At 31.7% G+C, this 24,159-nt stretch overlaps 1 protein-coding gene across 4 annotated transcripts; it reads left to right on the top strand.

Moving 5' to 3' along the window:
- Positions 1 to 1,853: 1,853 nt before the first annotated feature.
- LOC139529681 (peptidyl-prolyl cis-trans isomerase FKBP4-like) lies at positions 1,854 to 24,159 on the top strand. Of its 4 annotated transcripts, none has more exons than XM_071325527.1 (9): positions 1,854 to 2,253; positions 6,333 to 6,497; positions 10,646 to 10,744; positions 12,054 to 12,304; positions 13,379 to 13,462; positions 15,747 to 15,983; positions 18,407 to 18,598; positions 22,229 to 22,416; positions 22,876 to 24,159. In XM_071325527.1, exons 1-8 carry the CDS (start codon positions 2,034 to 2,036, stop codon positions 22,388 to 22,390), a joined length of 1,410 nt encoding a protein of 469 aa, XP_071181628.1. In that variant the 5' UTR covers positions 1,854 to 2,033; the 3' UTR covers positions 22,391 to 22,416; positions 22,876 to 24,159. The 4 variants fall into 4 exon arrangements, with proteins under 4 accessions (XP_071181628.1, XP_071181631.1, XP_071181632.1 ...); XM_071325529.1 differs by lacking the exon at positions 13,379 to 13,462 and adding an exon at positions 13,510 to 13,593 and having other exon boundaries at positions 1,912 to 2,253; XM_071325530.1 differs by lacking the exon at positions 22,229 to 22,416.

Here is a 24,159-nt window from a genome sequence, read left to right as displayed (position 1 = left end):
TTGTTGTCAACACCATAGTGTTTAGGTAAATGAATGCTTTGGCAAAGTCCACCACAATTACGTCAGTTTGAATGTTATCATTGCTATATTTTGCCAGTTCTTGTATGAATGATACTAACTGGGTTTCGCAAGATATATCTCAAAACGAATTAAAATAAACGGCATGTTTTTCCCAGTTTGAATGGTTTAACACTAGTCATTTTGGGAGCTCTTTATAGTAGCTTACTGTTCGGTTAGCCAATACTGCTCTGTGTTAATGACCTTGAATTGTTTTTCTTTTACAAATTGTGACTAGAATGGAGAGTTGTCTCACTAGCATTCATACCACATCTTCTTATATATATATATATATAGTAGTTCGTTTTCTTTTTGTTGAAATAAATTATAAAGAAGAGAATATCAGTATTATTTTGACGTGAATGTCAATTTTCACTTGTGAAAAATAGAAAAATCCTGATGACAAATGGATGAATAGTCTTGCCAACTCGCCCCACTTATGAAAAATAGAAAAGTCCTTATGAATTGAGTCATTCCCCCCTCTCAAAATAATTATTATTTTTTTTTTTTTTTAAAGTGGGCGAGTTGACGGACGCGAAAACTATATATATTCGAATGCTAGTCAATTCGTTCCAAGTCCGATTCGTTCCAAGCCAGTTCGTTCCAGATTTGGACAATTCGTACCAAGTCAATTGTCAATTCGTTCCAACTGATTTATTTCATTATTAATCAGACTTAACAATGTGTTCCACCTGATTAAGTTCATTATTAAATCAGACTTAACAATTTGTTCCAACTTTTTTATAATGTATATGTCCGCATATCACTGTATTTGTGTAAATGAACCTACAGTGCACGGCAATTCCTTGACCATTTTTTCTGTATATTTCATATAAAAGATCATTTTTCAATAACATATGTTCATCCTAACAGTTCATAGATAATTGTTCAATAGTCTTTCAGTATTTCACATATTTCATTTTGCTGGTCAACGGATGGCACAATGATAAGTGCAACAGATGTCATCAGCTGGGTAACTGTAATTTTCTGGCTTCTATAGCTGTCCCAAAGCTCCACCATCTTGGACTGTGATCTGTTTGTGGCTGCTTACTTTTTTTTTCGGTTTCGTACAAGGACACTGAGTAAATTTTTATATTGTAAAAAAATACACAACCAGTGCTAATGAGTAGTAACGATGCACGTAAGAAAAACATAGCAAATGTGGTATGTCAGCCTTCAATTATTATTGACAAGCGTTTATGACCCAAGATAAGTACGATATTATTCTTTTGATGAATGTATTAACAACTGTTATGCGCACATCATTGAAATACAATAATCAATTATAATGATAACTATTCCTTTGAAAATATCACTATCACTTCATATTTAAAATATTAAATTTGTCATGAAATACTTACCTTAATAATTAATAATTATCAATATATATCATTCCCAATATATCGTTCTTCCCAATTAATAAACCTTAGAATTTTTTTAGATACGTATTTATATTCATTTTTTATAAGTACAGCATTAAAAATTAAAATAATAAGGCTATTTAAATGGTTAATATTGTTTAATACTGTTCTTGAATAAGTTGGAACGAACTGACCAGTTTTTGGAAAAGTTGGAACGAACTGACCAAGCAACTTGGGACGAATTTGTTGGTACGAATCAGAGTTGGAACGAATCATCCAGATACCATATATTCATCTAGGTTTTATCTTTGTGCATAAAGTGGGGCAATTGACGAGATTTAACCCTTTCACAAGTGGAACAATTTTTTTAAACGAGTTTGTGAAACAATGGGGCGATATGGTGTAGGACGATTTTCAAGTGGGGCGATTTGTCCTACTACCTATTCCTTAATATCACACGAGCGCTTGAGAATGCCATTTTTTAAATATTTAGTATCAAGTGCTTCTATGACACAGCTTCAAGTGTGATCCGAAAATTCTGGAAAAGAAAGCGGTACCAGCATCTTTTTCCTTATTTTAATCTGTTACCTCAGACACTGCATTACTCTTAACAAAATGCCAGAAGAGAATTCTAAAGACGAGTTCCCAAAGATTGATGTTTCGCTTGAGCAGGATGAAGGCATTTTGAAGCAAATTTTACATGAAGGAGAGGGTGAAGAGAAACCACTAAACGGTGATACAGTGTCAGTTCATTATGTTGGTTGTTTAGATGACGGAACAGAGTTTGATTCAAGCCGGTCAAGAGGAGAACGATTTACATTTGAACTTGGAAAGGGTAAGTATAATTAATCACGTAAACACACTCAAGTGACCGCGCCGGCACACAGTCTTATCACTAAAAACGAAACTGAAAGTAGAAAATGAACAGGAAGTCTCTTCATATTCTGCTCCTATTAACACTACAATGATTAAGTAGAAAAAATGCGAGTGAAAGAAATCACACAAACAAAACTACTTTCAAATATAATTTTGGAGAACAGACCTTTTGAGGCTTTAAACTAAAGATCCATATTTGCTAGACAATTTACTGATATTTTTCTGCCATTACTGGTAATCACACAGTCTAAATACTTTAAATGACATCTTGAAAGGCTTTTTTGTGTGACTCCTTCCTACGATGTCATATAGCTGAAGCAATTTTCGTCTGGAAAACTTTGAGACCAATTTTGGCATCTTCATTTATGGTTAGAAATTTTTGCAAAGAAATAAAGTCTCACCTGTTGGGTGCTTATTTCCAGAAATGTCCAAAAGATTCAAGATTCAAGATTCAAAGATTCAAAGTTTTATTTAGAGTTGATATTCAATAAACTACATAACACAAGCTCTAGTGAGCTTTTCAAATCGACTTAATAACAAAATACAATACACACACACACAACACAATACACACATACAAAAGTCATGAAAACAACACAATTTTAAACATATAATGCATAGTAAGATACCATAATGACATATATAAGTTAAAAGCATATAGTACACTTAAAACATAGCACAAGTTAATAATAAGATTGCACAAATCAAATAGTCACACAGAAAATAAAAGTAAAATAAAACAGGCATTAACACTATATGCATGCACTGCACTGGCATGAGCTGTTACTTGGATCCCATGTTTGTACCAATTTTTTGAATTGGTCGAAAGATGTTTCCACTCGACAATGGTTCGGTAGCTCATTCCAGATTTGTGCAGCATTATAGCGAAACGATCTTAAGCCATATTTAGTAGTTCGAACTCTTGGGAGTACTGCTGTTTTCTGTGATCTTAAATCATACTTGTTAATTTTTATATCAATCAAATCATGAAGGTAGCTCAGACTTTTTTGGTGAATTATTTTAAATGTTTCTATTGCAATTGTTTTTATTCTTCTTATTTTTACAGATGGTAATTTAGATTTTTCTAGCAATTTTTCGTAAGGAATATCATAATCTTCATAAATGAATCTTAGAGCTCTTTCTTGAATTTTTTCCATTTTAAAAGAATTTTTTTCACTACAGTAGTGCCAAATTACTGGACAATAGTTAAAGTTCGAAAGTATGAATGAGTAGTATGCTGTTAACCTACCTAGCCTGTTTAAATATTTACCCATACGTTTTAGAATATTTAATTGTTTTGATGCCTTTTTACATATTTCAGAAATATGATTGTTAAAATTTAAGTCCGAATCTATAGTTATTCCAAGAAGTTTAACATTTTTTTCACAAGAAATTTTATTTCCATTTAAATTAAATATCAAATTATGTTTATTTGTTTTTTTCCCAATGGCTATAGCCTGGAATTTGTCAGGATTAGCCTTAATTAAATTTATAGAAAACCAGTTTATTAGATTTAAACTATCAGTTTCTAAACTTTCAACAACTTTATCTAAATTATGATCACTGTATGATACAGTGTTGTCATCAGCATAATTATAAATGGTGCTTTTTTGTACAAAATGAAATATGTCATTTATGAAGACATTGAAAAGAACTGGACCAAGAATTGACCCTTGTGGTATGCCTTTAAACATACGATCCCATTCGCTGTAAGAACTTCCAATTTTAACAACCCATGATGGCAGTCAAAAGAAATGCAGATTGAAGATGCTGTTCCATTTAAGGAGAGCAATTATTTATTTTGTTTTCAAAATGGTTTCCCAGAATTTCCGAGATACGTCACCTTTGGCAATATAAAATATCAAACTCAGTAAAAAGTAATGGACCTGATTTTCAGAACGCTTGGTTTGTATAATCCAGAAATTCTATTCTGCCAGATTTTACTGAGTTTGATAATTTATATCCCTACCATATGCAGGGATAACTACACTTCAGAATTATAGGGAGGAATAACTTCTTCCTGGCAGCCAAACAGGGCGGATTCCACTTTAAAAAAAAAAAGGGTTTTTAACCAAGGATAAAGGGGTTGGGGTTCCAACTTTGATATGTCTGTATTCAAAAATCAAAAATGGTTGGACCCAATCCCAGGAACCCCTTGCATCATTTTCAAAACGGAGATAGCAACCCATGATGGCAGTCATTATAAATCATTGATGGTAAAAGATTATTTTTGTAAATTATCCTATCTTATTTTAATTTGAATGATTGTATTTCTCTGCATTTCCTGTCTTGTTATATAATGAATACTGTTTGCCTTGCTGCTGGTGCCAATTTTGTATGTTTACAAGCAATTTCCAGTTTTCATAAAATTGAAGTTCTTTTGTATTAGAACTTTTTTAAGATTCAATAGAAATATATATTAAAAACCAATTCTTCAGAGAACAATTGAAGGTCTTTCCACCTCGATAATAAGAATGAAATTTAAAAAACGATGTTAGAAAATGTCACTCCATGTTGATGTAATGTGGTATAAAATCAAACTGATAAAAAAAACCAGAAGATTAATAGGTTTATGCAGTAGACTTTAATTGTTTTATAATGAACCAGAAAGAATTTTTAGCAAAGGTCAAAATCTAAAACGTCAAATTGACCTTTGACCTTGGCCTCAATTTTGAGGTCATAGGTCAGTGATCTCAAATGAAAAGACCCAAGGTCAATCACTTGTATGGCTGTGGAGAAATACTGATTTCATATACATAAGGGGAGAAAACTGATCCTATAAGGGTTAACCAAAACTCTTCGACTTATGTAAATTCTGTTGCCTTAGTAATACATTGTAATAAATTGCCCATTGCAGATTTTTTAATATTGATAGAACTGAAAGACATTGTAATCTTTGTAATGCTAATGAACTTGGTGATGAGTTTCATTACTTACTCAAATGTACCTTTTTCAACAATGTAAGAGCTAAATTTTTACATTTAAATATATGTAACAACTTAAATGTTTTAAAATTTAAAGAATTGATGAATACATCAGATTTATTTACACTTACTGGAATAGCAAAATTTTGTAAAAGTGTTATTAAAACCTTTTAATACATGTGCTTAATCATGTTACTATAATTTGTACTTCCTGTCAAATATCTATTAATTATATACTATTATTGCACCTTTGTTAACCATGTTCTAATGTAAATATGTTCACAATTTTATTGTTTGTTAAAAAATGTTGTACTAACATACCCCATGTGGGGGCTTTAGTGAAATAAAATGTCTTATGTCGGCTTAGATAGGTTGAAGTTGCTCCTTATTGTAAACAGTTATTTGGCACATCATACATGTATCATTTACTGTAACAGTCATGACAGTTTCTTTTGAATAACAATAACAAGCAAAATTTAAAATTTATACCTTGACCTCAATTTCCTTAAGTTTAAATAGAACATGGACTTCATATCAAGACTGTAGACCTCTCTAACTTACAACGTATGAATTGATCCAACATATCGCCTATCTTAAATTTTCAAAGGGAAATAACTCCCATAAGATGTCTTCTGATTACTCCAGTGAAAATTAACCAAATCATTCTTAACAGTAGACAAACAATTTGTTGAAAACAGTTTGTTAAAATCTTTTATCGTTTTAGAGATATAGCAATAACAAGAAACAGGAGGAGGGGGGGGGGGGGGGGGGGGGGATAACTCCTATAAGAATAAGTGTTCTGTCAAACAGGGTGAGTTTTGAAACCCCCATTACTGTACAACATCAATGGCCAAAAAATCCATTCAATATGTTGTAAGACAAAAAAGCATCTCAGACGGCAGAAGAAAAAAAAAATAATCAGAAGAATAACAAAAGATCTAATTATGGCATGTTTATACCAAAGACAAAGTTTTCATTTAAACTTGTGTTTTGAGAAACAAATATATGTTAATATTTGTGTTCCATATTATTTGATATAAATAAAGCACCAGGGATTTCTGATAAATAATCTATTTCACATACATGTCTAATTTGTACTCATTGTTCATGACAGGTGCAGTTATTAAAGCATGGGATCAAGGTGTCGCCACAATGAAAAAGGGGGAGATTGCCCGCTTAACCTGTAAACCAGAATATGCCTATGGAGAGACTGGTTCCCTTCCTAAAATACCAGCAAATGCTACCTTAGTATTTGAAGTTGAGCTGTTTGATTGGAAAGGTAAATTATATTTGAAATATGTGCTATTTCTTCATGGAATATATATGTTACAGGCAATTTCTAAATTTAGGCAATTTGTAAAATGACTGAAATTTTTAGGCATTTTCTAAAACGCCTTCATGATTTAGGCATTTTACAAATTGACTATTTTTTTCAGGCATTTTATAAAATGCCTGAAAAAATTGTAAGGCATTTTACAAAATGCCTAAAAGACTATAACTGAACGGAATGTACTCAAAATTTAATGACTGGAAATATCAAACAGATTATTTTATTCTATCATTAAATATAGCATGCAATTTAAACAGTTACAGTTTTATAATTGTAATTAAATCATTTACATTAACATTGAATATGACAATTATTTTTGCTACATGTAATGATTGGATGACGGCAACTGTTATACATTTTTTCTGAGTTTTTGCAAAGACGTTTAGTGTTACATTTAGTCTCACCATTAGCACTACAGCCACATTTTGTGTAACCCTGACCATCACACAAAGAAACTTAACTGAGAGCTTTACTGAAGGATATTTCATTATCATAATTTACAGATTGAATAGCAAAAAAGTTACTGACAGACTGTTCAAAGTGATTCCTGGTGTAAGGTCCACGTAGTATTCCATCTTTAATTTCCAGTTGATAACCATGCTCTTCCGTTCCAGTAACAACAGTTGATCCACATGGGGAAATGCAACTAATACATTCGCTCCAATATCTGCCTCTGTCAAAACTCTTTCCGATAGATTTCGAAGCTGACAGCTTGTTTTGTCATTGAGTCTGATGCATGCCTTCTTTCATTTTTGATAACAGAAGTCGTCAACTCAATCTTATTATGTGATTTTGTCCTTTTTTAGCTCACCTGGCCTAAAAGGCCATGTGAGCTTTTCTCATCACTTGGCGTCCGTCGTCGTCGTCGTTAACAATTTTTCAAACATCTTCTCCTCTGAAACTACTGAATGGATTTGAATGAAACTTAACATGATTGTTCCTTAGTATATCCTGCACAAAATGTGCGCTTCGATTTTTGATCCGTCAAAAAACATGGCCGCCGTTACTTAAAATAGAACATAGGGGTCAAATGCAGTTTTTGGCTTATATCTCAAAAACGAAAGCATTTAGAGCAAATCTGACATGGGGTAAAAATATTCATTAGGTCAAGATCTATCAGCCCTGAAATTTTCAGATGAATCAAACAAACCATTGTTGGGTTGCTGCCACTTAATTGGTAATTTTAAGGAAATTTTGCAGTTTTTGGTCATTATCTTGAATATTATTATAGATAAAGATAAACTGTAAACAGCAAAAAAGATCAGCAAAGTAAGATCTACAAATAAGTTAATATGACCAAAATTGTCAATTGACCCCTTAAGGGGTTATTGTCCTTTAATGACAATTTTTCACAATTTGTTCATCATATTTGCTAACTTTAAAAAATCTTCTCCTCTGAAACTACTGAATGGATTTGGTTAAAACTTAGCATGATTGTTCCATAGATTATCCTGCACAAAGTGTGTGCTTTGATTTTTGATCCGTCAAAAAACATGGCCGCCGTTACTTAAAATAGAACATAGGGGTCAAATGCAGTTTTTGGCTTATATCTCAAAAACGAAAGCATTTAGAGCAAATCTGACATGGAGTAAAAATGTTCATTAGGTCAAGATCTATCAGCCCTGAAATTTTCAGATGAATCAAACAAACCATTGTTGGGTTGCTGCCACTGAATTGGTAATTTTAAGGAAATTTTGCAGTTTTTGGTCATTATCTTGAATATTATTATAGATAAAGATAAACTGTAAACAGCAAAAAAGATCAGCAAAGTAAGATCTACAAATAAGTTAATTTGACCAAAATAGTCAATTGACCCCTTAAGGGGTTATTGTCCTTTAATGACAATTTTTCACAATTTGTTCATCATATTTGCTAACTTTAAAAAATCTTCTCCTCTGAAACTACTGAATGGATTTGGTTAAAACTTAGCATGGTTGTTCCTTAGTTTATCCTGCACAAAGTGTGTGCTTTGATTTTTGATCCGTCAAAAAACATGGCCGCCGTTACTTAAAATAGAACATAGGGGTCAAATGCAGTTTTTGGCTTATATCTCAAAAACGAAAGCATTAAGAGCAAATCTGACATGGAGTAAAAATGTTCATTAGGTCAATATCTATCAGCCCTGAAATTTTCAGATGAATTAAACATCCAATTGTTGGGTTGCTGCCACTTAATTGGTAATTTTAAGGAAATTTTGTAGTTTTTGGTCATTATCTTGAATATTATTATAGATAAAGATAAACTGTAAACAGCAAATATGATCAGCAAAGTAAGATCTACAAATAAGTCAATTTGACCAAAATTGTCAATTGACCTCTTTAGGAGTTATTGCCCTTTAAAGACTTTTTTCACAATTTGTTCACCATGTTGACTTACTTTAAAAAATCTTCTCTTATGAAACTGCTGTATCAATTTCAGCCAAACTTAGGCTAAATGAGTTTCAGAGTTTCAGAGTATCTAGTATAAATTTTATATTTCATTTCCTTGTATGTCAAGAAACATAGCTCCTATGGCTAAAATAGAACATAGGAGAAAATGATTTTTTTTTGCTTTTGAAGAAAATAGGACGATTCAAAGAACATTTAAATAAATTGAAAAGCCAAAATAATCATTGATGAGAGATTAAACCAAAAAAATTCAGGTGAGCGATTCAGGCTCTTGAGAGCCTCTTGTTTTACTTGACCAATTTAAAAAATATTCCTTGAGTGTATCATACTTTTATTTTCAATATTTTGCAAGGTAAGCAATTCAGGCTCCTAGAAGCCTACAGATTTACGTATTAACGCTTGTTACATTTTTAAAGAATAATCTTAAATTTATTTTACTTAACCCTTTTTGTAGCTTTACAATATCGTTTTCATCTATTACATGTATTTCATATTTACACAATTTGCCTGAAACAGACCAGGCAATTTGTAAAATTTTCATTAAAAATTTCAGGCATTTTACAAAATGACTAGGTTTTTTTTAGGCATTTTATAAAATGCCTGTCAACTTTAGGCATTTTAGAAAATGCCTAAAAATTCAGTCATTTTACAAAATGCCTAAATTTAGAAAATGCCTGTAACATATACATGTAAGGTGATAGTATAGAATAGTATGCTATATTTTTTAGCAGGATTTCCAAAGGAAAATATTGATTAAATTAATTTGGTGATGTACAATAGTTTGGAGGTACAATGTAAGGACAACTGCCAAACAGTGTCCATGCAATAACTTGAGAAGGCTTTAATGAAATCTTTTTGTATTTAGATATGTGTATTCCTGTGACTAAATGTACATGTACATGATGTATGTCCAATTTGATTTTCTTGATTTTAACTCTAGCAAAAAGTGAAACTCAGATTAACTTTGGCTGTTCCATTTCTGAACCCTTCATAAATCATTTATTTTATATACTTTATCCTGTTTGGGGGTCCAGATTTGCAAATACCATTTTCATGCAATCTTGAAAAGCGTGTATTGATGTCAATCTGACAGCTTCTTGTTTTTGTATTACTTGGGGTCTTGCTAGAAGCTCTCAGTACTCTCAATGAAATAGTCATGATCTTTCAGACTCTTGTTTGGGTATAGTAAATCAACTTATTTTAGCGGATACTTTATTTTGCATTTAGCCCTTACCAACACTTTTTGCTGCCATTTAATTTCAAGATTTTCAAATTTGCTGGATGTAGTTTAATGAGAAAAGATCCATGTTTTATATATTCACAATGATTTAAATTTGAGTTATTCATCCACTCATAAAAGACAGGAAAATAAATAGCCTGCAAAAATTATTTAGTTTCATTGGCTGATCTAGAACAATTCATAAGAAGGGGCCAACTGACTTCCTAAAAGAAATCTGGTTCTGGTCCTGCTTTAGTGATTCCCTATATAATCAAGCAAATTTTTCCTAGAAAAGATCTAAATCCGCTTCTGGGTTATCAGTTACTTCAGTCATGCTAGAACCCCTAAATATTCCAATTTAATAGTAATTATCTTTCAGACTAACATGACTAAAGACTTGTTGAAATATAAGAATGTCAGATAAATGTAAACTCACTTTAATATTTAAATACATATTGATGACATGGAATAAGTACAAATTTACATTGTAGGTGAAGATGTATCAGAGGACAAAGATGGTTCTATCATCAGGAGTGTTATAAAGAAGGGAGAAAAATATAGTAATCCTAATGATGGGGCAACTGTCAAAGGTGAGAAAGTTACAGTAATCCTAATGATGGGGCAACTGTCAAAGGTGAGAAACATTCAGTACTTCTTATGTCAGGGCAACTGTCAAAGGTGAGAAAGATACAGTAATCCTAATGATGGGGCAACTGTCAAAGGTGAGAAAGTTACAGTAATCCTAATGATGGGGCAACTGTCAAAGGTGAGAAACATTCAGTGCTTCTTATGTTGGGGCAACTGTCAAAGGTGAGAAACATTCAGTGCTTCTTATGTTGGGGCAACTGTCAAAGGTGAGAAAGATACAGTAATCCTAATGATGGGGCAACTGTCAAAGGTGAGAAAGTTACAGTAATCCTAATGATGGGGCAACTGTCAAAGGTGAGAAACATTCAGTACTTCTTATGTCGGGGCAACTGTCAAAGGTGAGAAAGATACAGTAATCCTAATGATGGGGCAACTGTCAAAGGTGAGAAACATTCAGTAATCCTAATGATAGAGCAACTGTCAAAGGTTAGATAGATACAGTAATCTTAATGATGGGGCAACTGTCAAAGATGAGATAGATACAGTAATCTTAATGATGGGGCAACTGTCAAAGGTCAAAGATAGAGTAACTGACACTGTCAAAGCAGAGATAGAAACAGTAATTCTATTGTGGATGCAACTATCGAAGTTGAAAAAAATACAGTTATCCTTATGACAGATAAGAGCTCTCATGCTTATATATCATGTTTATAGATATTATTTAGCTGATCGTAAAAATAACATCTCCATGCCTTATATATCATGTACTGTAGTACGACCCTAGATTAAAACTGATGTGGAAAGGTAACACCCTGCCATCGAAAGCTTCATTTTAATGCCCATGTGGTCGTGTGGTCTAGCGGGAGGGCTACTGTGCAGGCGATTTGGTGTCACGATATCTCAGTAGCATGGGTTCGAATTCCAACGAGGGAAGAACAAAAATTTGCGAAAGCAAATTTACAGATCTAACATTGTTGGGTTGATGTTTAGACGAGATGTATATAATACATATATATATATATATATATATATATATATACAACTCGTCTAAACATCAACCCAACAATGTTAGATCTGTAAATTTGCTTTCGCAAATTTTTTGTTCTTCCCTCGCCGGGATTCGAACCCATGCTACTGTGATATAGCTGTATGTCGCTTTTCCTACAATCGCAATACTTTATTCATTTACAGTACATACAGAACATTGAACCATGAAAGACATTCATGTTATCAGCATATTTAAAAATACATGTCAATAAAAAACTTCAATATACATATTGTAATTGAACAAAACTTTATTTTGCTTTGTAGTAAAATACACAGCATCATACAACGACAATGTGTTCGAGAAAGAGAGGGAGTTGGAATTCATTGTTGGAGAAGGAGACGAGCAAGGGATCATTCCTGGTTTGGAACAAGCTGTCAAGAAAATGAAACAGCATGAGAAATCCAAATTTGATATCAAGCCTTCACAAGCTTATGGTGCCAAGGGAAATACAGAGTTTAACATCCCAGGGGATGCAACTCTAGTGTATGAAGTTGAACTGTTAAGCTTTGAAAAGGTGAAAGATGTATAGATGTACTCATTGTTTACTTGTGATGTTAACCATGAATAATTTAACTGCTAAAAGTAGGATGAAATATAGAATATAGAATGGAAATTGGAATGTGTAAATGAGACAGCAACCCTAAATAAGAGCAGAATACCACCAATAGTTGTTCAGACATCAAGAAAATCCCTCACGCGGAGGCTGGCTTCAGCTGGCTTCTAAACAATTGAATGTATACTAATCAATAAAACAAACAAATGATAGATTCCAAAAGAAACTCCCAAAAATACAAATAAACAAATGATAGATTCCAAACATTACTCCCAAAAATACAAATAAACAAATGATAGATTCCAAACGAAACTCCCCAAAATACAAATAAACAAATGATAGATTCCAAACGAAACTCCCAAAAATATAAATAAACTAAAACTAAAGAAAATATAGACAAGACTAAAAAAGGCTAGAGTTCCTGACTTGGGACTGGTGCTAAAATGAAGCAGGGTTATACATGTTTTGTGAGATCTCAAACCTCATCCTATACCTCTAGCATAAAAGATCATGTGGTATAACACATGCAGAATGTTGGATTTATCTTCATATTCATTTGATTTTTTATAATCCAAGGCTTAGGTAAATTCCAGTGATATTGTTGGCTTTTTTCAAAACTACCTCTACCCTTTTTTATTGGGAAAATATGCGTCATTTTCATCAAATTGGGAAATTTAAAATAAACCACAAATTTGACTGAAACTTCAATTTACAGACCCCCTTTCAAGAGTCAACCCCTGCTGTGAAATAAAACTCCTTTATGTCAATGATTATACATAAATAGACCATCAAATCTACACATACAGTCATTTAAGGCATGAAAAATGTTTTAATGAGTGTTTTTCAGTTTTTATTCATGCACAATTACTACTGAGACTGCACTGAAGTTGTCTTTTTGGGAATAATTTTAAGCCATTTTTTTTTCAAATTGGGATTCTTCTCCAGGGGAAAAAGCCTTTATTCTCCAATATTTTAAGGCAAACAATATCACTGAATTCTGGTATGGATGTGTATTTATACATTGGCTGATTTCAGGCAAAGGAATCCTGGGAACTTTCTACAGAGGAAAAGTTAGAACAATCAGAGATTGCTAAAAACAGAGGAAGCCAATACTTTAAGGTAAGATTGCTGCAAAACATAACTAAAGTATGGTATGTCTCTTTTAGGAGAAACAACCTTGGGAACTAGATACGTATGGGCGATCGGATATTGCTGAACAAGCCAAAAATAAAGGAAATAAATATGTCAAGGTAGGATACCTTAGGCTTGCAGCTGTTGACGTGTTTTGCTTTGACTTTCTATACTTTTTAACCAAAACATTGCCAAATAGAAACCTATGTTTCACCAGGTTGTTGATGAGGTTTGGTTGTATCATGTTTTATAGACTATTGTCATGATTGTAGCTTTTCTGGGTTTTGTTCAAATCTAATTGAAATGCTATATATATATTCAAAATAAACAGATCTGTCAAATTTTTACTTCATTATCTCAATGCTTTGAGGGGTACATTTAAATGTAAACAGCATAACTACACTGATAAATTCTATTTTCTGAGAAGACACACATGCTTTACCTTGCTTAGAAATGTACAAAATAATTAAAAGTTTTTTAGTTTAAGGATGAAACTGCATGATCTGTAAATTTTCTAAATATTTATAGTTTGCACTACTATTTTTGTATTACTAAAATTTTGTGAAAGCTAGGGATACCTTTCGCTTTATTAATGAAATTAGAATTAACATGGACTCTTCCAGTGATCGTCAATAATATTACTATACATATGTGTGCTTAAGACAAATGCAAATTAAACTGTTTTCAGATAATAAGTTTATCATCCAGGATACAAATATATTTTAAAGTCTACATTTTCAACTTTACTGACTTTTCATGAAATTATAAAAATAATTCAGATAAATGTCCAAGTTGCTGATGTATTTTTGTTTTCATATACATTGTCAACAAATAGGAAAACTCTCATCATTCAGTAAATAATAAAATATTTTGTAGGGAAAATGTATATCATCACCTAGCAATATACTTTCATCCAATATATATCATGTTTATATAGTAAATTCTTATATGTCATGGTACATGTAATTACCCAAATCAAAATCATTCCAAAAAAAAAGCAAATTAAAAGATTTAAAGAAAAAATAAGATTAACATTGGGATAAAACTAGAGGGGATGCTATACAGACTTATTGTTCAGGTCAATATCCAAGTTCAATGTGAGAAAAATTGTGACAAGGTTATTCTCGTGAATAAATGTGCGTCAAGTTCAATTTTGAGTTCAAGAAATGTTGTACTTGATTAATTATAAACTGCTGCCTCATTTCTCTTCTGTGCAATATTGTTTACCCTGTCAATAAACCTTTTCTAATGCTGTTCATCACATTAAAGCCAAAGTAGCCAAAAATAATAAAAAACAAGATGGCTGCCACTTTGGATTTAAAGTAGATCTGAACAGAATACCTGTCACTCGGTATTTAGTAATACATTTATTGTCAAGTCTGACTTTTGTCGCAAAACTAGACATAGCAATCCTACATTCAGTCGTCTGCAGCATCAGTGTCCACTAATATTCACTTGGTGGTTTAAGTTTTTTATATTTTAATAACTTTCTTAAATTATCCTGGATTTCTACCAAACTTTGACAGAAGCTTTTTTATGATCATAAGATATTATCCAGAAGTAAATTTTTTATAAAAAAAACCCTGTTTATCAGTATTTTACATATAAACATGATAAATGAACTTAATTTTTCTGCCAATCTGTGGTTAAACATGTTAAAGTTTTTAGAATTTGAATAACTCTCTTAAAATATCCTGGATTTTTACCAAACTTGAACAAGATTTGTTATAGTCAAAACTAGTATCAAGAAGGAAATTTTGTAAAATATTATTTCTTGTTTTTCCATATACATGTATTACTTATAAATGGACTTAAGTTTTTCTTGTTAACATTACAGTCTGTCGTTAAAGTTTTTAAACATTTATAAGATTCATAAAACATCCTGAGTTTTTACCAAACTTGGACAGAAGCTTCTTACAATCAAAAGATTATATTCAAAGGAAATTATTTAATAATTTTTTTCCCAATTTTTGTTGCCTATGACTAACAGCACAAGTAGGCAAGACACTGGGTTCTGTGGTATTCCTACAAATTTTAATTGATGTTCTAAAGCAGCTACCTACATATAATCTATTGCTAAATACTGAATTAGACTTGAAACATTAGTCTTCACAAATAACCACAAGCCCTATGATTCAAGACCTGGCCAGTTTAACTTTAAATAGATTAATAAAAAATTTCTGAAACAAGGCCTCAAAACACAGACAATTAAAAAAAACTGATTTTGAGCTTGCATGTCAAAAATATTTATCAAGGACTTTCTAATTTGCAGAAAGAAAACTACAGCAAGGCAAAGCAGTTCTACAAAAAAGTGAAAAAATATTTAGAATATGAAACCGATTTACAAGAAGAAAATAAAGAGAAAAGGAATAGTTTAATGTTAGCTACACATCTGAACATTGCCATGTGTGAAATCAAAGTGGGAGATTTCTCTGAAGTGAGAGAAGAATGCAATAAAGCTTTAGAGATAGACCCTAAAAGTGTCAAGGCATACTTTAGGAGGGCTACGGTAAATATTTTATTTTAAGAAAAATTAAAAATGGTTAAATTTTTATAATTCAATATAGAGATTCTTATTTATAGAGTGCAATCTATGAAGGGAGACTCTATTTGTGTAGTTGTACCTTTAGGGAGACCCTATTTGTGTAGTTGTTGTATCTTAGGGAGACTATTTGTGTAGTTGTTGTACCTTTAGGGAGACTATTTGTGTAGTTGTTGTATCTTAGGGAGACTCTATTGTGTATTTGTTGTATCTTAGGGAGACTTTTGTTACACCTTTAGGGATACTCTATTTGTGTGTTTGTTTTACCTTTCAACATGTTGATAACAGGAATACTTTTGTGTTTGTTTTACTTTGAGGGAGACTCTATTTTGTATGTTTTAGGGTCCCTTTACAGAGACTATTTGTGTGTGTGAGACTCCATTTTTTTATGTTTGTAGAACTTTCAGACAAATTTGATATGTATGGGTTCTCAATTCTCTTCAACTACATACATGTACTAGATTTGACTAACTTTTTTTGACCCCACCATTAAGTTTTACCCTTGTCTGTGTGTACATACTTATGTATGACCCAAAGTTAGTTTCTGTTCTCTTACTTTAGTTTGCCTCAGCCAAATGTTATCAAACTTTTACACAATGCTAATTACCACAAAACACAGATCGAGTTTGATGAGTTATGCCTCTTTACAAATGAAAAAAATGCTTAATTTGTTCTTTCTGTTCTCTTACTTTTATTTAACCAAATGTTATGAAACTAATACACAATGCTTATAACCTTAAAATATAGACCATGTTTGAATTTTGGTGGCATCTTTATTGCCATTCTAGAGTTATGCCCCTTTAAATATGGAAAAATTGCTGAATTTTGGTTTCTGTTTCTTAAACTTTAGCTTCTCTCAACCAAATGTTATGAAACTTATACACAATGTTTATTACCAAAAAAATGCATTATCTGTCTAGCGTTATGCCACTTTACTATACACAATGCTAATTACCCCAAAACTCAGATCAAGTACAAACTTTACTATGATACGTATACACAATGCTAATTACCCCAGAACTCAGATCAAGTACAAACTTTACTATGATACGTATACACAATGCTAATTACCCCAGAACTCGGATCAAGTACAAACTTTACTATGATACGTATACACAATGCTAATTACCCCAGAACTCGGATCAAGTACAAACTTTACTATGATACGTATACACAATGCTAATTACCCCAGAACTCGGATCAAGTACAAACTTTACTATGATACGTATACACAATGCTAATTACCCCAAAACTCAGATCAAGTACAAACTTTACTATGATACGTATACACAATGCTAATTACCCCAAAACTCAGATCAAGTACAAACTTTACTATGATACGTATACACAATGCTAATTACCCCAGAACTCGGATCAAGTACAAACTTTACTATGATACGTATACACAATGCTAATTACCCCAAAACTCAGATCAAGTACAAACTTTAGTGGTGTCACTTTACTATTATACGTATACACAATACTAATTACCCCAAAACTCAGATCAAGTACAAACTTTACTATGATACGTATACACAATGCTAATTACCCCAGAACTCAGATCAAGTACAAACTTTACTATGATACGTATACACAATGCTAATTACCCCAAAACTCAGATCAAGTACAAACTTTACTATGATACGTATACACAATGCTAATTACCCCAGAACTCAGATCAAGTACAAACTTTACTATGATACGTATACACAATGCTAATTACCCCAAAACTCAGATCAAGTACAAACTTTAGTGGTGTCACTTTACTATTATACGTATACACAATACTAATTACCCCAAAACTCAGATCAAGTACAAACTTTACTATGATACGTATACACAATGCTAATTACCCCAAAACTCAGATCAAGTACAAACTTTACTATGATACGTATACACAATGCTAATTACCCCAGAACTCAGATCAAGTACAAACTTTACTATGATACGTATACACAATGCTAATTACCCCAAAACTCAGATCAAGTACAAACTTTACTATTATACGTATACACAATACTAATTACCCCAAAACTCAGATCAAGTACAAACTTTACTATGATACGTATACACAATGCTAATTACCCCAAAACTCAGATCAAGTACAAACTTTAGTGGTGTCACTTTACTATTATACGTATACACAATGCTAATTACCCTAAAACTCAGATCAAGTACAAACTTTAGTGGTGTCACATTTACAGTTCTTTAATTATGTTCTTTTATAACTTTAAACGCAAGTGGGGACATCATCTGTGTCCCATGGACATATTCCCCATTTATTTAATTCAAGCATTATGGATGAGTTTTTTGGTAGATGAAACATTGTACTATCTTGCATACTTGTCTTGTACTATAAAGCAGATTTTATATGTATCTTTTAATTTTAGGCCTATTTTCAAGTTCACGATCATGAATCAGCTAAAGCAGATTATGAGAAAGTCTTGGAACTTGAACCAGAGAACAAAGCAGCCAAAAATCAAATAGTTATTTGTGACCAAAAACTGAAGCAGTTCAGGGAAAAAGAAAAACATATTTATGCTGGAATGTTTAATAAATTTGCTGAACGTGATTCACGCCATGTAAGTTCATAGAAACAGAAAATTAGAAAAAAAAACTAGGGTAAAGGTTAGGGTTAGGGTTACCTAGAAAAATAAGGAAATAGCTGAAATATCAAAAGATATACTGTGCATTCATTATTATTCGTTGGATACCAATTTTCGTGAGTACTGTTGAACCACGAATTCAAATCTTCAACGAAATTACATATTTTATATAGGGTTTGCATGCAGACTGGCAAAACAACAAAATCATATATCCACGAAAATGCAAGTTTTCCTGAATCCACAAAAATTGATTCCCACGAAAATTAATGAATCCACAGTAGTTGTAGTTTTTCAATCAACCTGAAACTTAGTACACATGTTCCCTCTTGAAACTTTGTACACATTTTCCCTCTGATATCATCTTTCTAATTTTAATGCCAATTGAGAGTTTTGTCCACATTTTGCAAAAAATGTTTTTCAATGGTAAATATTTCTATTTAGGGCACTTTTAATTTTCTTTTATGTTATAACTTTTCATGGCTTTGTATTCAGAGCTCCAGATAAATTGCATATTTGCGTGATAACGCAATAAAAATAATTAAAAACCTGATGCAATTGCCCATTGCAGCGTTTAAAAACCCAAATCATTCAAAGGAAAATCCAATTATATGCCAAAACCATGAGTTCTTAACGCTTTTATTTGCTATCGTTTGCGTTATTTACCCTTATCTATTACATAGTCATCGCGTAAATCTAAACATTTATAATTGGAAATGTCCTTTCGTTCTAAAAATAGAGCGTTGCATCAAGTAGTTGAACTGGGTCCCTGTTGGAATTTTCCATTGGTCTAAAGGTACATGTGTTGATGAAAACATTTCCATCTTCTCTGTGTTTATCCAATTAGTGTTTGTCATGTTGTCATAATTTTATCGAATTGCTCGGGATTTATCATAACACAATGAATTAAAACGAAAGTAAATGTCTGGTAAAAATATTGAATAGAAGCATGTTTTTATCTTCTTTTTGATAGCTGAGGGATAATAATTATGATGCATATATGATAACAAGACACAGCTAGTGTTTAAGGAAGCATCCAAAGAACGCACAGGCGTGTTTGCGTGCCTTAGTAAGAACATTGTTAGAACGACAAACACAGAATTTTGTCAAGAACTAAATCAGTTGAAACAGTGATAGGCCAGTAGTTGGAAAGCATTGGAAACCAAAAGTTCTAATAAGGGACAAATTAACCCAGATTTATGTAAAATAAATTAAACAAAAACATTCAAGTATAAGTTTATTTTATATATTATTTTTTCTTTTTAGCTGATGAATGAAATCACATATATATCCATTTTTATGTAAATGCAGCTCGACATTTTCTTTGTTTTTGGTCTAATTGTTCTGAATGCTTAAGTTAAGATAGTTGTCTTATTGGCAGTGCAGTGTAACATTGTTATTTATTTATTTGATGTTGCAGGATTATTTGTAAATTTCAATTGAATGTGGTCCCCGTCATTAAACCACCCTATAAACCTGGTCAAGGTCTGGAACTACTTATTATTTTTTTTAAAAGAAGTCTGGCAAATAGGTGATAGGACTGGCAAAACTATCTTACAGCACTTAATGTTCACATATATTACATAAAAATCTAAACACTAAGCCACACCTACCGGCCGGTGACGTACCCCATCTAAACTGTAGGGTGATCATATGTGATCTAGAAAGGTAATTAGTTACTGTCCAACTAGTGACACCAGCTGCAGTTTATATTAGTTGTGAGAAAATACAAAACTGGCAGAACGATTAAAACCGGACACAAATTAAACATACGATTGCTCCTCAGTGTATAAACCAAATAAAACAGCTATCACATATACAAAGAAAGAAACATTTAAGATGGATGAACATCTCAGTTAGATATAAAGTGATTATAACATGCCTAAATATTCAATATTGTGTTGATGAATAACCCAATACATTAAGGAGCTTGGTGGTGAAAAACCCAATTTGATATTTGCTTGAGGGGTGAATTGGAATTGATAATGCAATTATAAAACTTTATCACTCAATTACATAAAAAAATGGTGGGTAAAAACCCCAATTTGTGAATTCTCATCTGGAGCTCTGGTATTAACAAATGATTAATAATCCTTTCAAAACAAATATTTTGGAAAATTTCCTTGAATAATGCACTAATGTATATATTCCATATTTTATAAAGCACTACATGTGTTATCTAGCATCTTTGTAAATAAAGAAACTAGTATAAAAAAATATTCAGGTGAAGACATGAATTATTTCCGGGTTATTGAAAATTTGTGTACAAACATAATTAATCATAACAGATGTTCTATACTAATGATAATAAGGCCAGGATAAGGTACCGGCATTTGATCTACCTTTTAACAAATGTAAAAATGTTAATAAAACTTAGTTTAAGAAAAAAAAACGAAAAAAAAAAAAAATTGATTAAGGGCCAACTCTTGTTTTGTGAACAGTGTTTGTCAATATTTTTTATTAGAATTGATATGGGAAACAAACAAAGCTGGTGTGAGGCACACAGGTATCAACATTTGTAAAAAGATAAAAAGATTTTCTGTTGCAACATAATACCCCTTTTATAAATTCTACTAAAACAACAATATGATTATCAAAGGTTAATGATGAGGTATGAAGAACACTTTAGTTATAATTTGTATCACTATTTCATAGTGTACATATTGTATATGAAGTTGGAAAAAATGGTTCAGTGTTCTTCAATCTGATTCAAATACAGATCTGGTTTCCATGCTGTGCTAACAACTCACAGTTCTTCTTTCTGTCTTAAAGACCTTTCGGAATCCTCTGGTTTTGTTGTAATAGTACACAATTTTCAAAATTTGAGGACAGACATTTCATTGGCTGTTGTAAGAATTAGCAGAACAGAAAGAAGAAAGAAGTGTAATGAGATCCTTGTAACTGAAGCTTGGACACAGGATCTGTATGTCAGATTGAGTGTTCTCTTGATGTATTGTCAGAACATTATTTCAAGACGTGTCTAGTTTTGTATCTAAAACCTAGTTTGCTATAAAATAGTTTTATATTCGTCAAACTACTTGTGTATTGAAAATAAAGGTGCCACCATTACAGCAATAACTACAGTTTTGATTGGGAGGGATTGGTATTATATGAAAACTGACATGTATAAATGTTGGAGAACTTCATAGACCAGGTTTGGTATTATATGAAAACTGACATGTATAAATGTTGGAGAACTTCATAGACCAGGTTTGGTATTATATGAAAACTGACATGTATAAATGTTGGAGAACTTCATAGACCAGGTTTGGTATTATATGAAAACTGACATGTATAAATGTTGGAGAACTTCATAGACCAGGTTTGGTATTATATGAAAACTGACATGTATAAATGTTGGAGAACTTCATAGACCAGGTTTGGTATTATATGAAAACTGACATGTATAAATGTTGGAGAACTTCATAGACCAGGTTTGTATTAATCACCTCTGACTGTGAAAGGGAGAACCCTAAAAAAAAAAAAGGACAAGTTTCATATACAGGTTTGCTTGATTACCCTACTTTAATGAATTTGACTATTAAAATGATTTAAAAGAAAAATCTAGCATGCTATGTATATTGATAACTTGTCCTTTTTGTTTTCCAGCCATACTCTGGCTATGAAGATGGGCTGGAAAGCATTGGGGAATGGCACAATGAAATGGCTGATGGTATGATGACACTTCAGCAAGAGTGTGAGGCATTCGGTGAAACAATGCCTGAACCTAAAACCAACAATCATGGCAGGAAACACCAAGAAGATGATTGACAGGCAGGCTACAAGATATGACAATGGTATTAGAAATGGTGTCTTCAGTTTCAATACGGATTTGACAATTTTAAACATGTATCAGCAGCCCTATTTGCACTTATTCTTTTGCTTCTAGCCTATTCAATTAATATAAAAGAATAGGGTAGAAAGTTGTTTGTTATTCTTTCACATATTTGTGCATCATTTATGATTTGTTTTCCATTTGTTGTTTAGGCAGTTGGTTTTCTGATGTATTAATGTAACCAATTCAAACAAAAAAGTTAAGGTCTGATTAATGTACTAAACAAGTATGATATAATACTACAACAAACAACAACTACTGAATTACAGGACTTCTGATTGTTGTGGGGTTTCTACCACTAAGTGACCACTGTCACCAGTTAAACATGTTTGCTGACACCGAAACCTCCCCCTTACCTGGTGATATGTTTCAAATGTTTTGAAAATTTCTGAATCCTGTATGTTTTTATTTTTCCTTCCAGGTGAAAGTTTCAGATGAATCAAAGACAACCAAACAGTCGGATTCTAAACCAGAAGAAAGTGCCCCAATGGAAACAAGTTAAAATGGTGGAGGATTTTTATTTACTTTTATAATTATTATTGTTGATTTAATTGTGATCTGTGTACTGCCATTTTGTTTTTGAGATACAATTTTGTTCCTAAGCTACGGTATGTATTTTTGTTAATAATAAATTGTGCCATGAATATAATAATTTTTTAACATTGAAACATTTGTATGTAAATCATTTATACATCTGATTTTTGTTGAACAAAAAAGACATAGAAATATATGGACCTTGCAATTTTTTATTCAGTTTGTATAACAAACTTCATACTTAATATATTATGTATTATCTTACATGTATATCATATCTTTGTATACCATATCAGACAAAAGTTATATATATACATAAGTTCCAACGGTATATATTGTTTACACAACTCTAAGTTACAGTTATAATTATACTTTGAACATCATTCTTTATATTCATATGTAATTTTTTCAGTGTCTTTTTGGTATGAATAGAATTGGCATTATTAGAAAGAAATCCTCTTATTGTAATTTAAACTGACCAAAATCTCCATGTTTCCCATCCAATTCAAATAAGGTACAACAAATATTTAACAGAAACATAAACTTTTGCCCAACATACTTCAATATTATTTTACAAATAGTATTTGTTGAGACATAATAATAATGGTTATTCCCCCGTTTTTTTAATTAAAAAAATAAATTATCAGCTGTAAACCTACAAACCAGTTTAGAAACTTTCTAAATGTTATTCTTATAATTAATACAAAATTAACTGTATGATAATGGGTAGTGTTAAAGTTTTGAGGTCATTTCCACACCAGAACATGTACAGGTAAACCAGAAATATCAACAGAATAAAATTGTTAGTCTAATATTAAAGCTTTATTACTTACTGTTTGAAAAGAGCAATCCTGAAAAGTAAAACCTTTAATTGTTCTGTGTGCACATAAATGAGGAAGATCTTGGGAGGAGGCATTTTTTTCCTTCTTATATTTTTTTTTTTACAAATCTAGAAAATCGAGACTACAATCTTTTTTGGAATTGTTTTTCAAAGTTATAATAAAATTATTGCATGAATTGTAATGAACTGCTTACTTAAATTGATAATTGCATAATATTATCTGTCAAACATATTGTGATAAATCCATAACTCATTAGTCTCATCAACTATACAGTAGAAATCATTGTATACATTCCAATAAATCATTGTAATAAATCTTTTTATATTAAA

The sequence above is a fragment of the Mytilus edulis genome, chromosome 7 (assembly GCF_963676685.1).
Source record: "Mytilus edulis chromosome 7, xbMytEdul2.2, whole genome shotgun sequence".
Taxonomy (NCBI): domain Eukaryota; kingdom Metazoa; phylum Mollusca; class Bivalvia; order Mytilida; family Mytilidae; genus Mytilus; species Mytilus edulis.
Note: the sequence above shows the minus strand (reverse complement) of the source record. Positions and strands in the feature narration are given on the sequence as shown.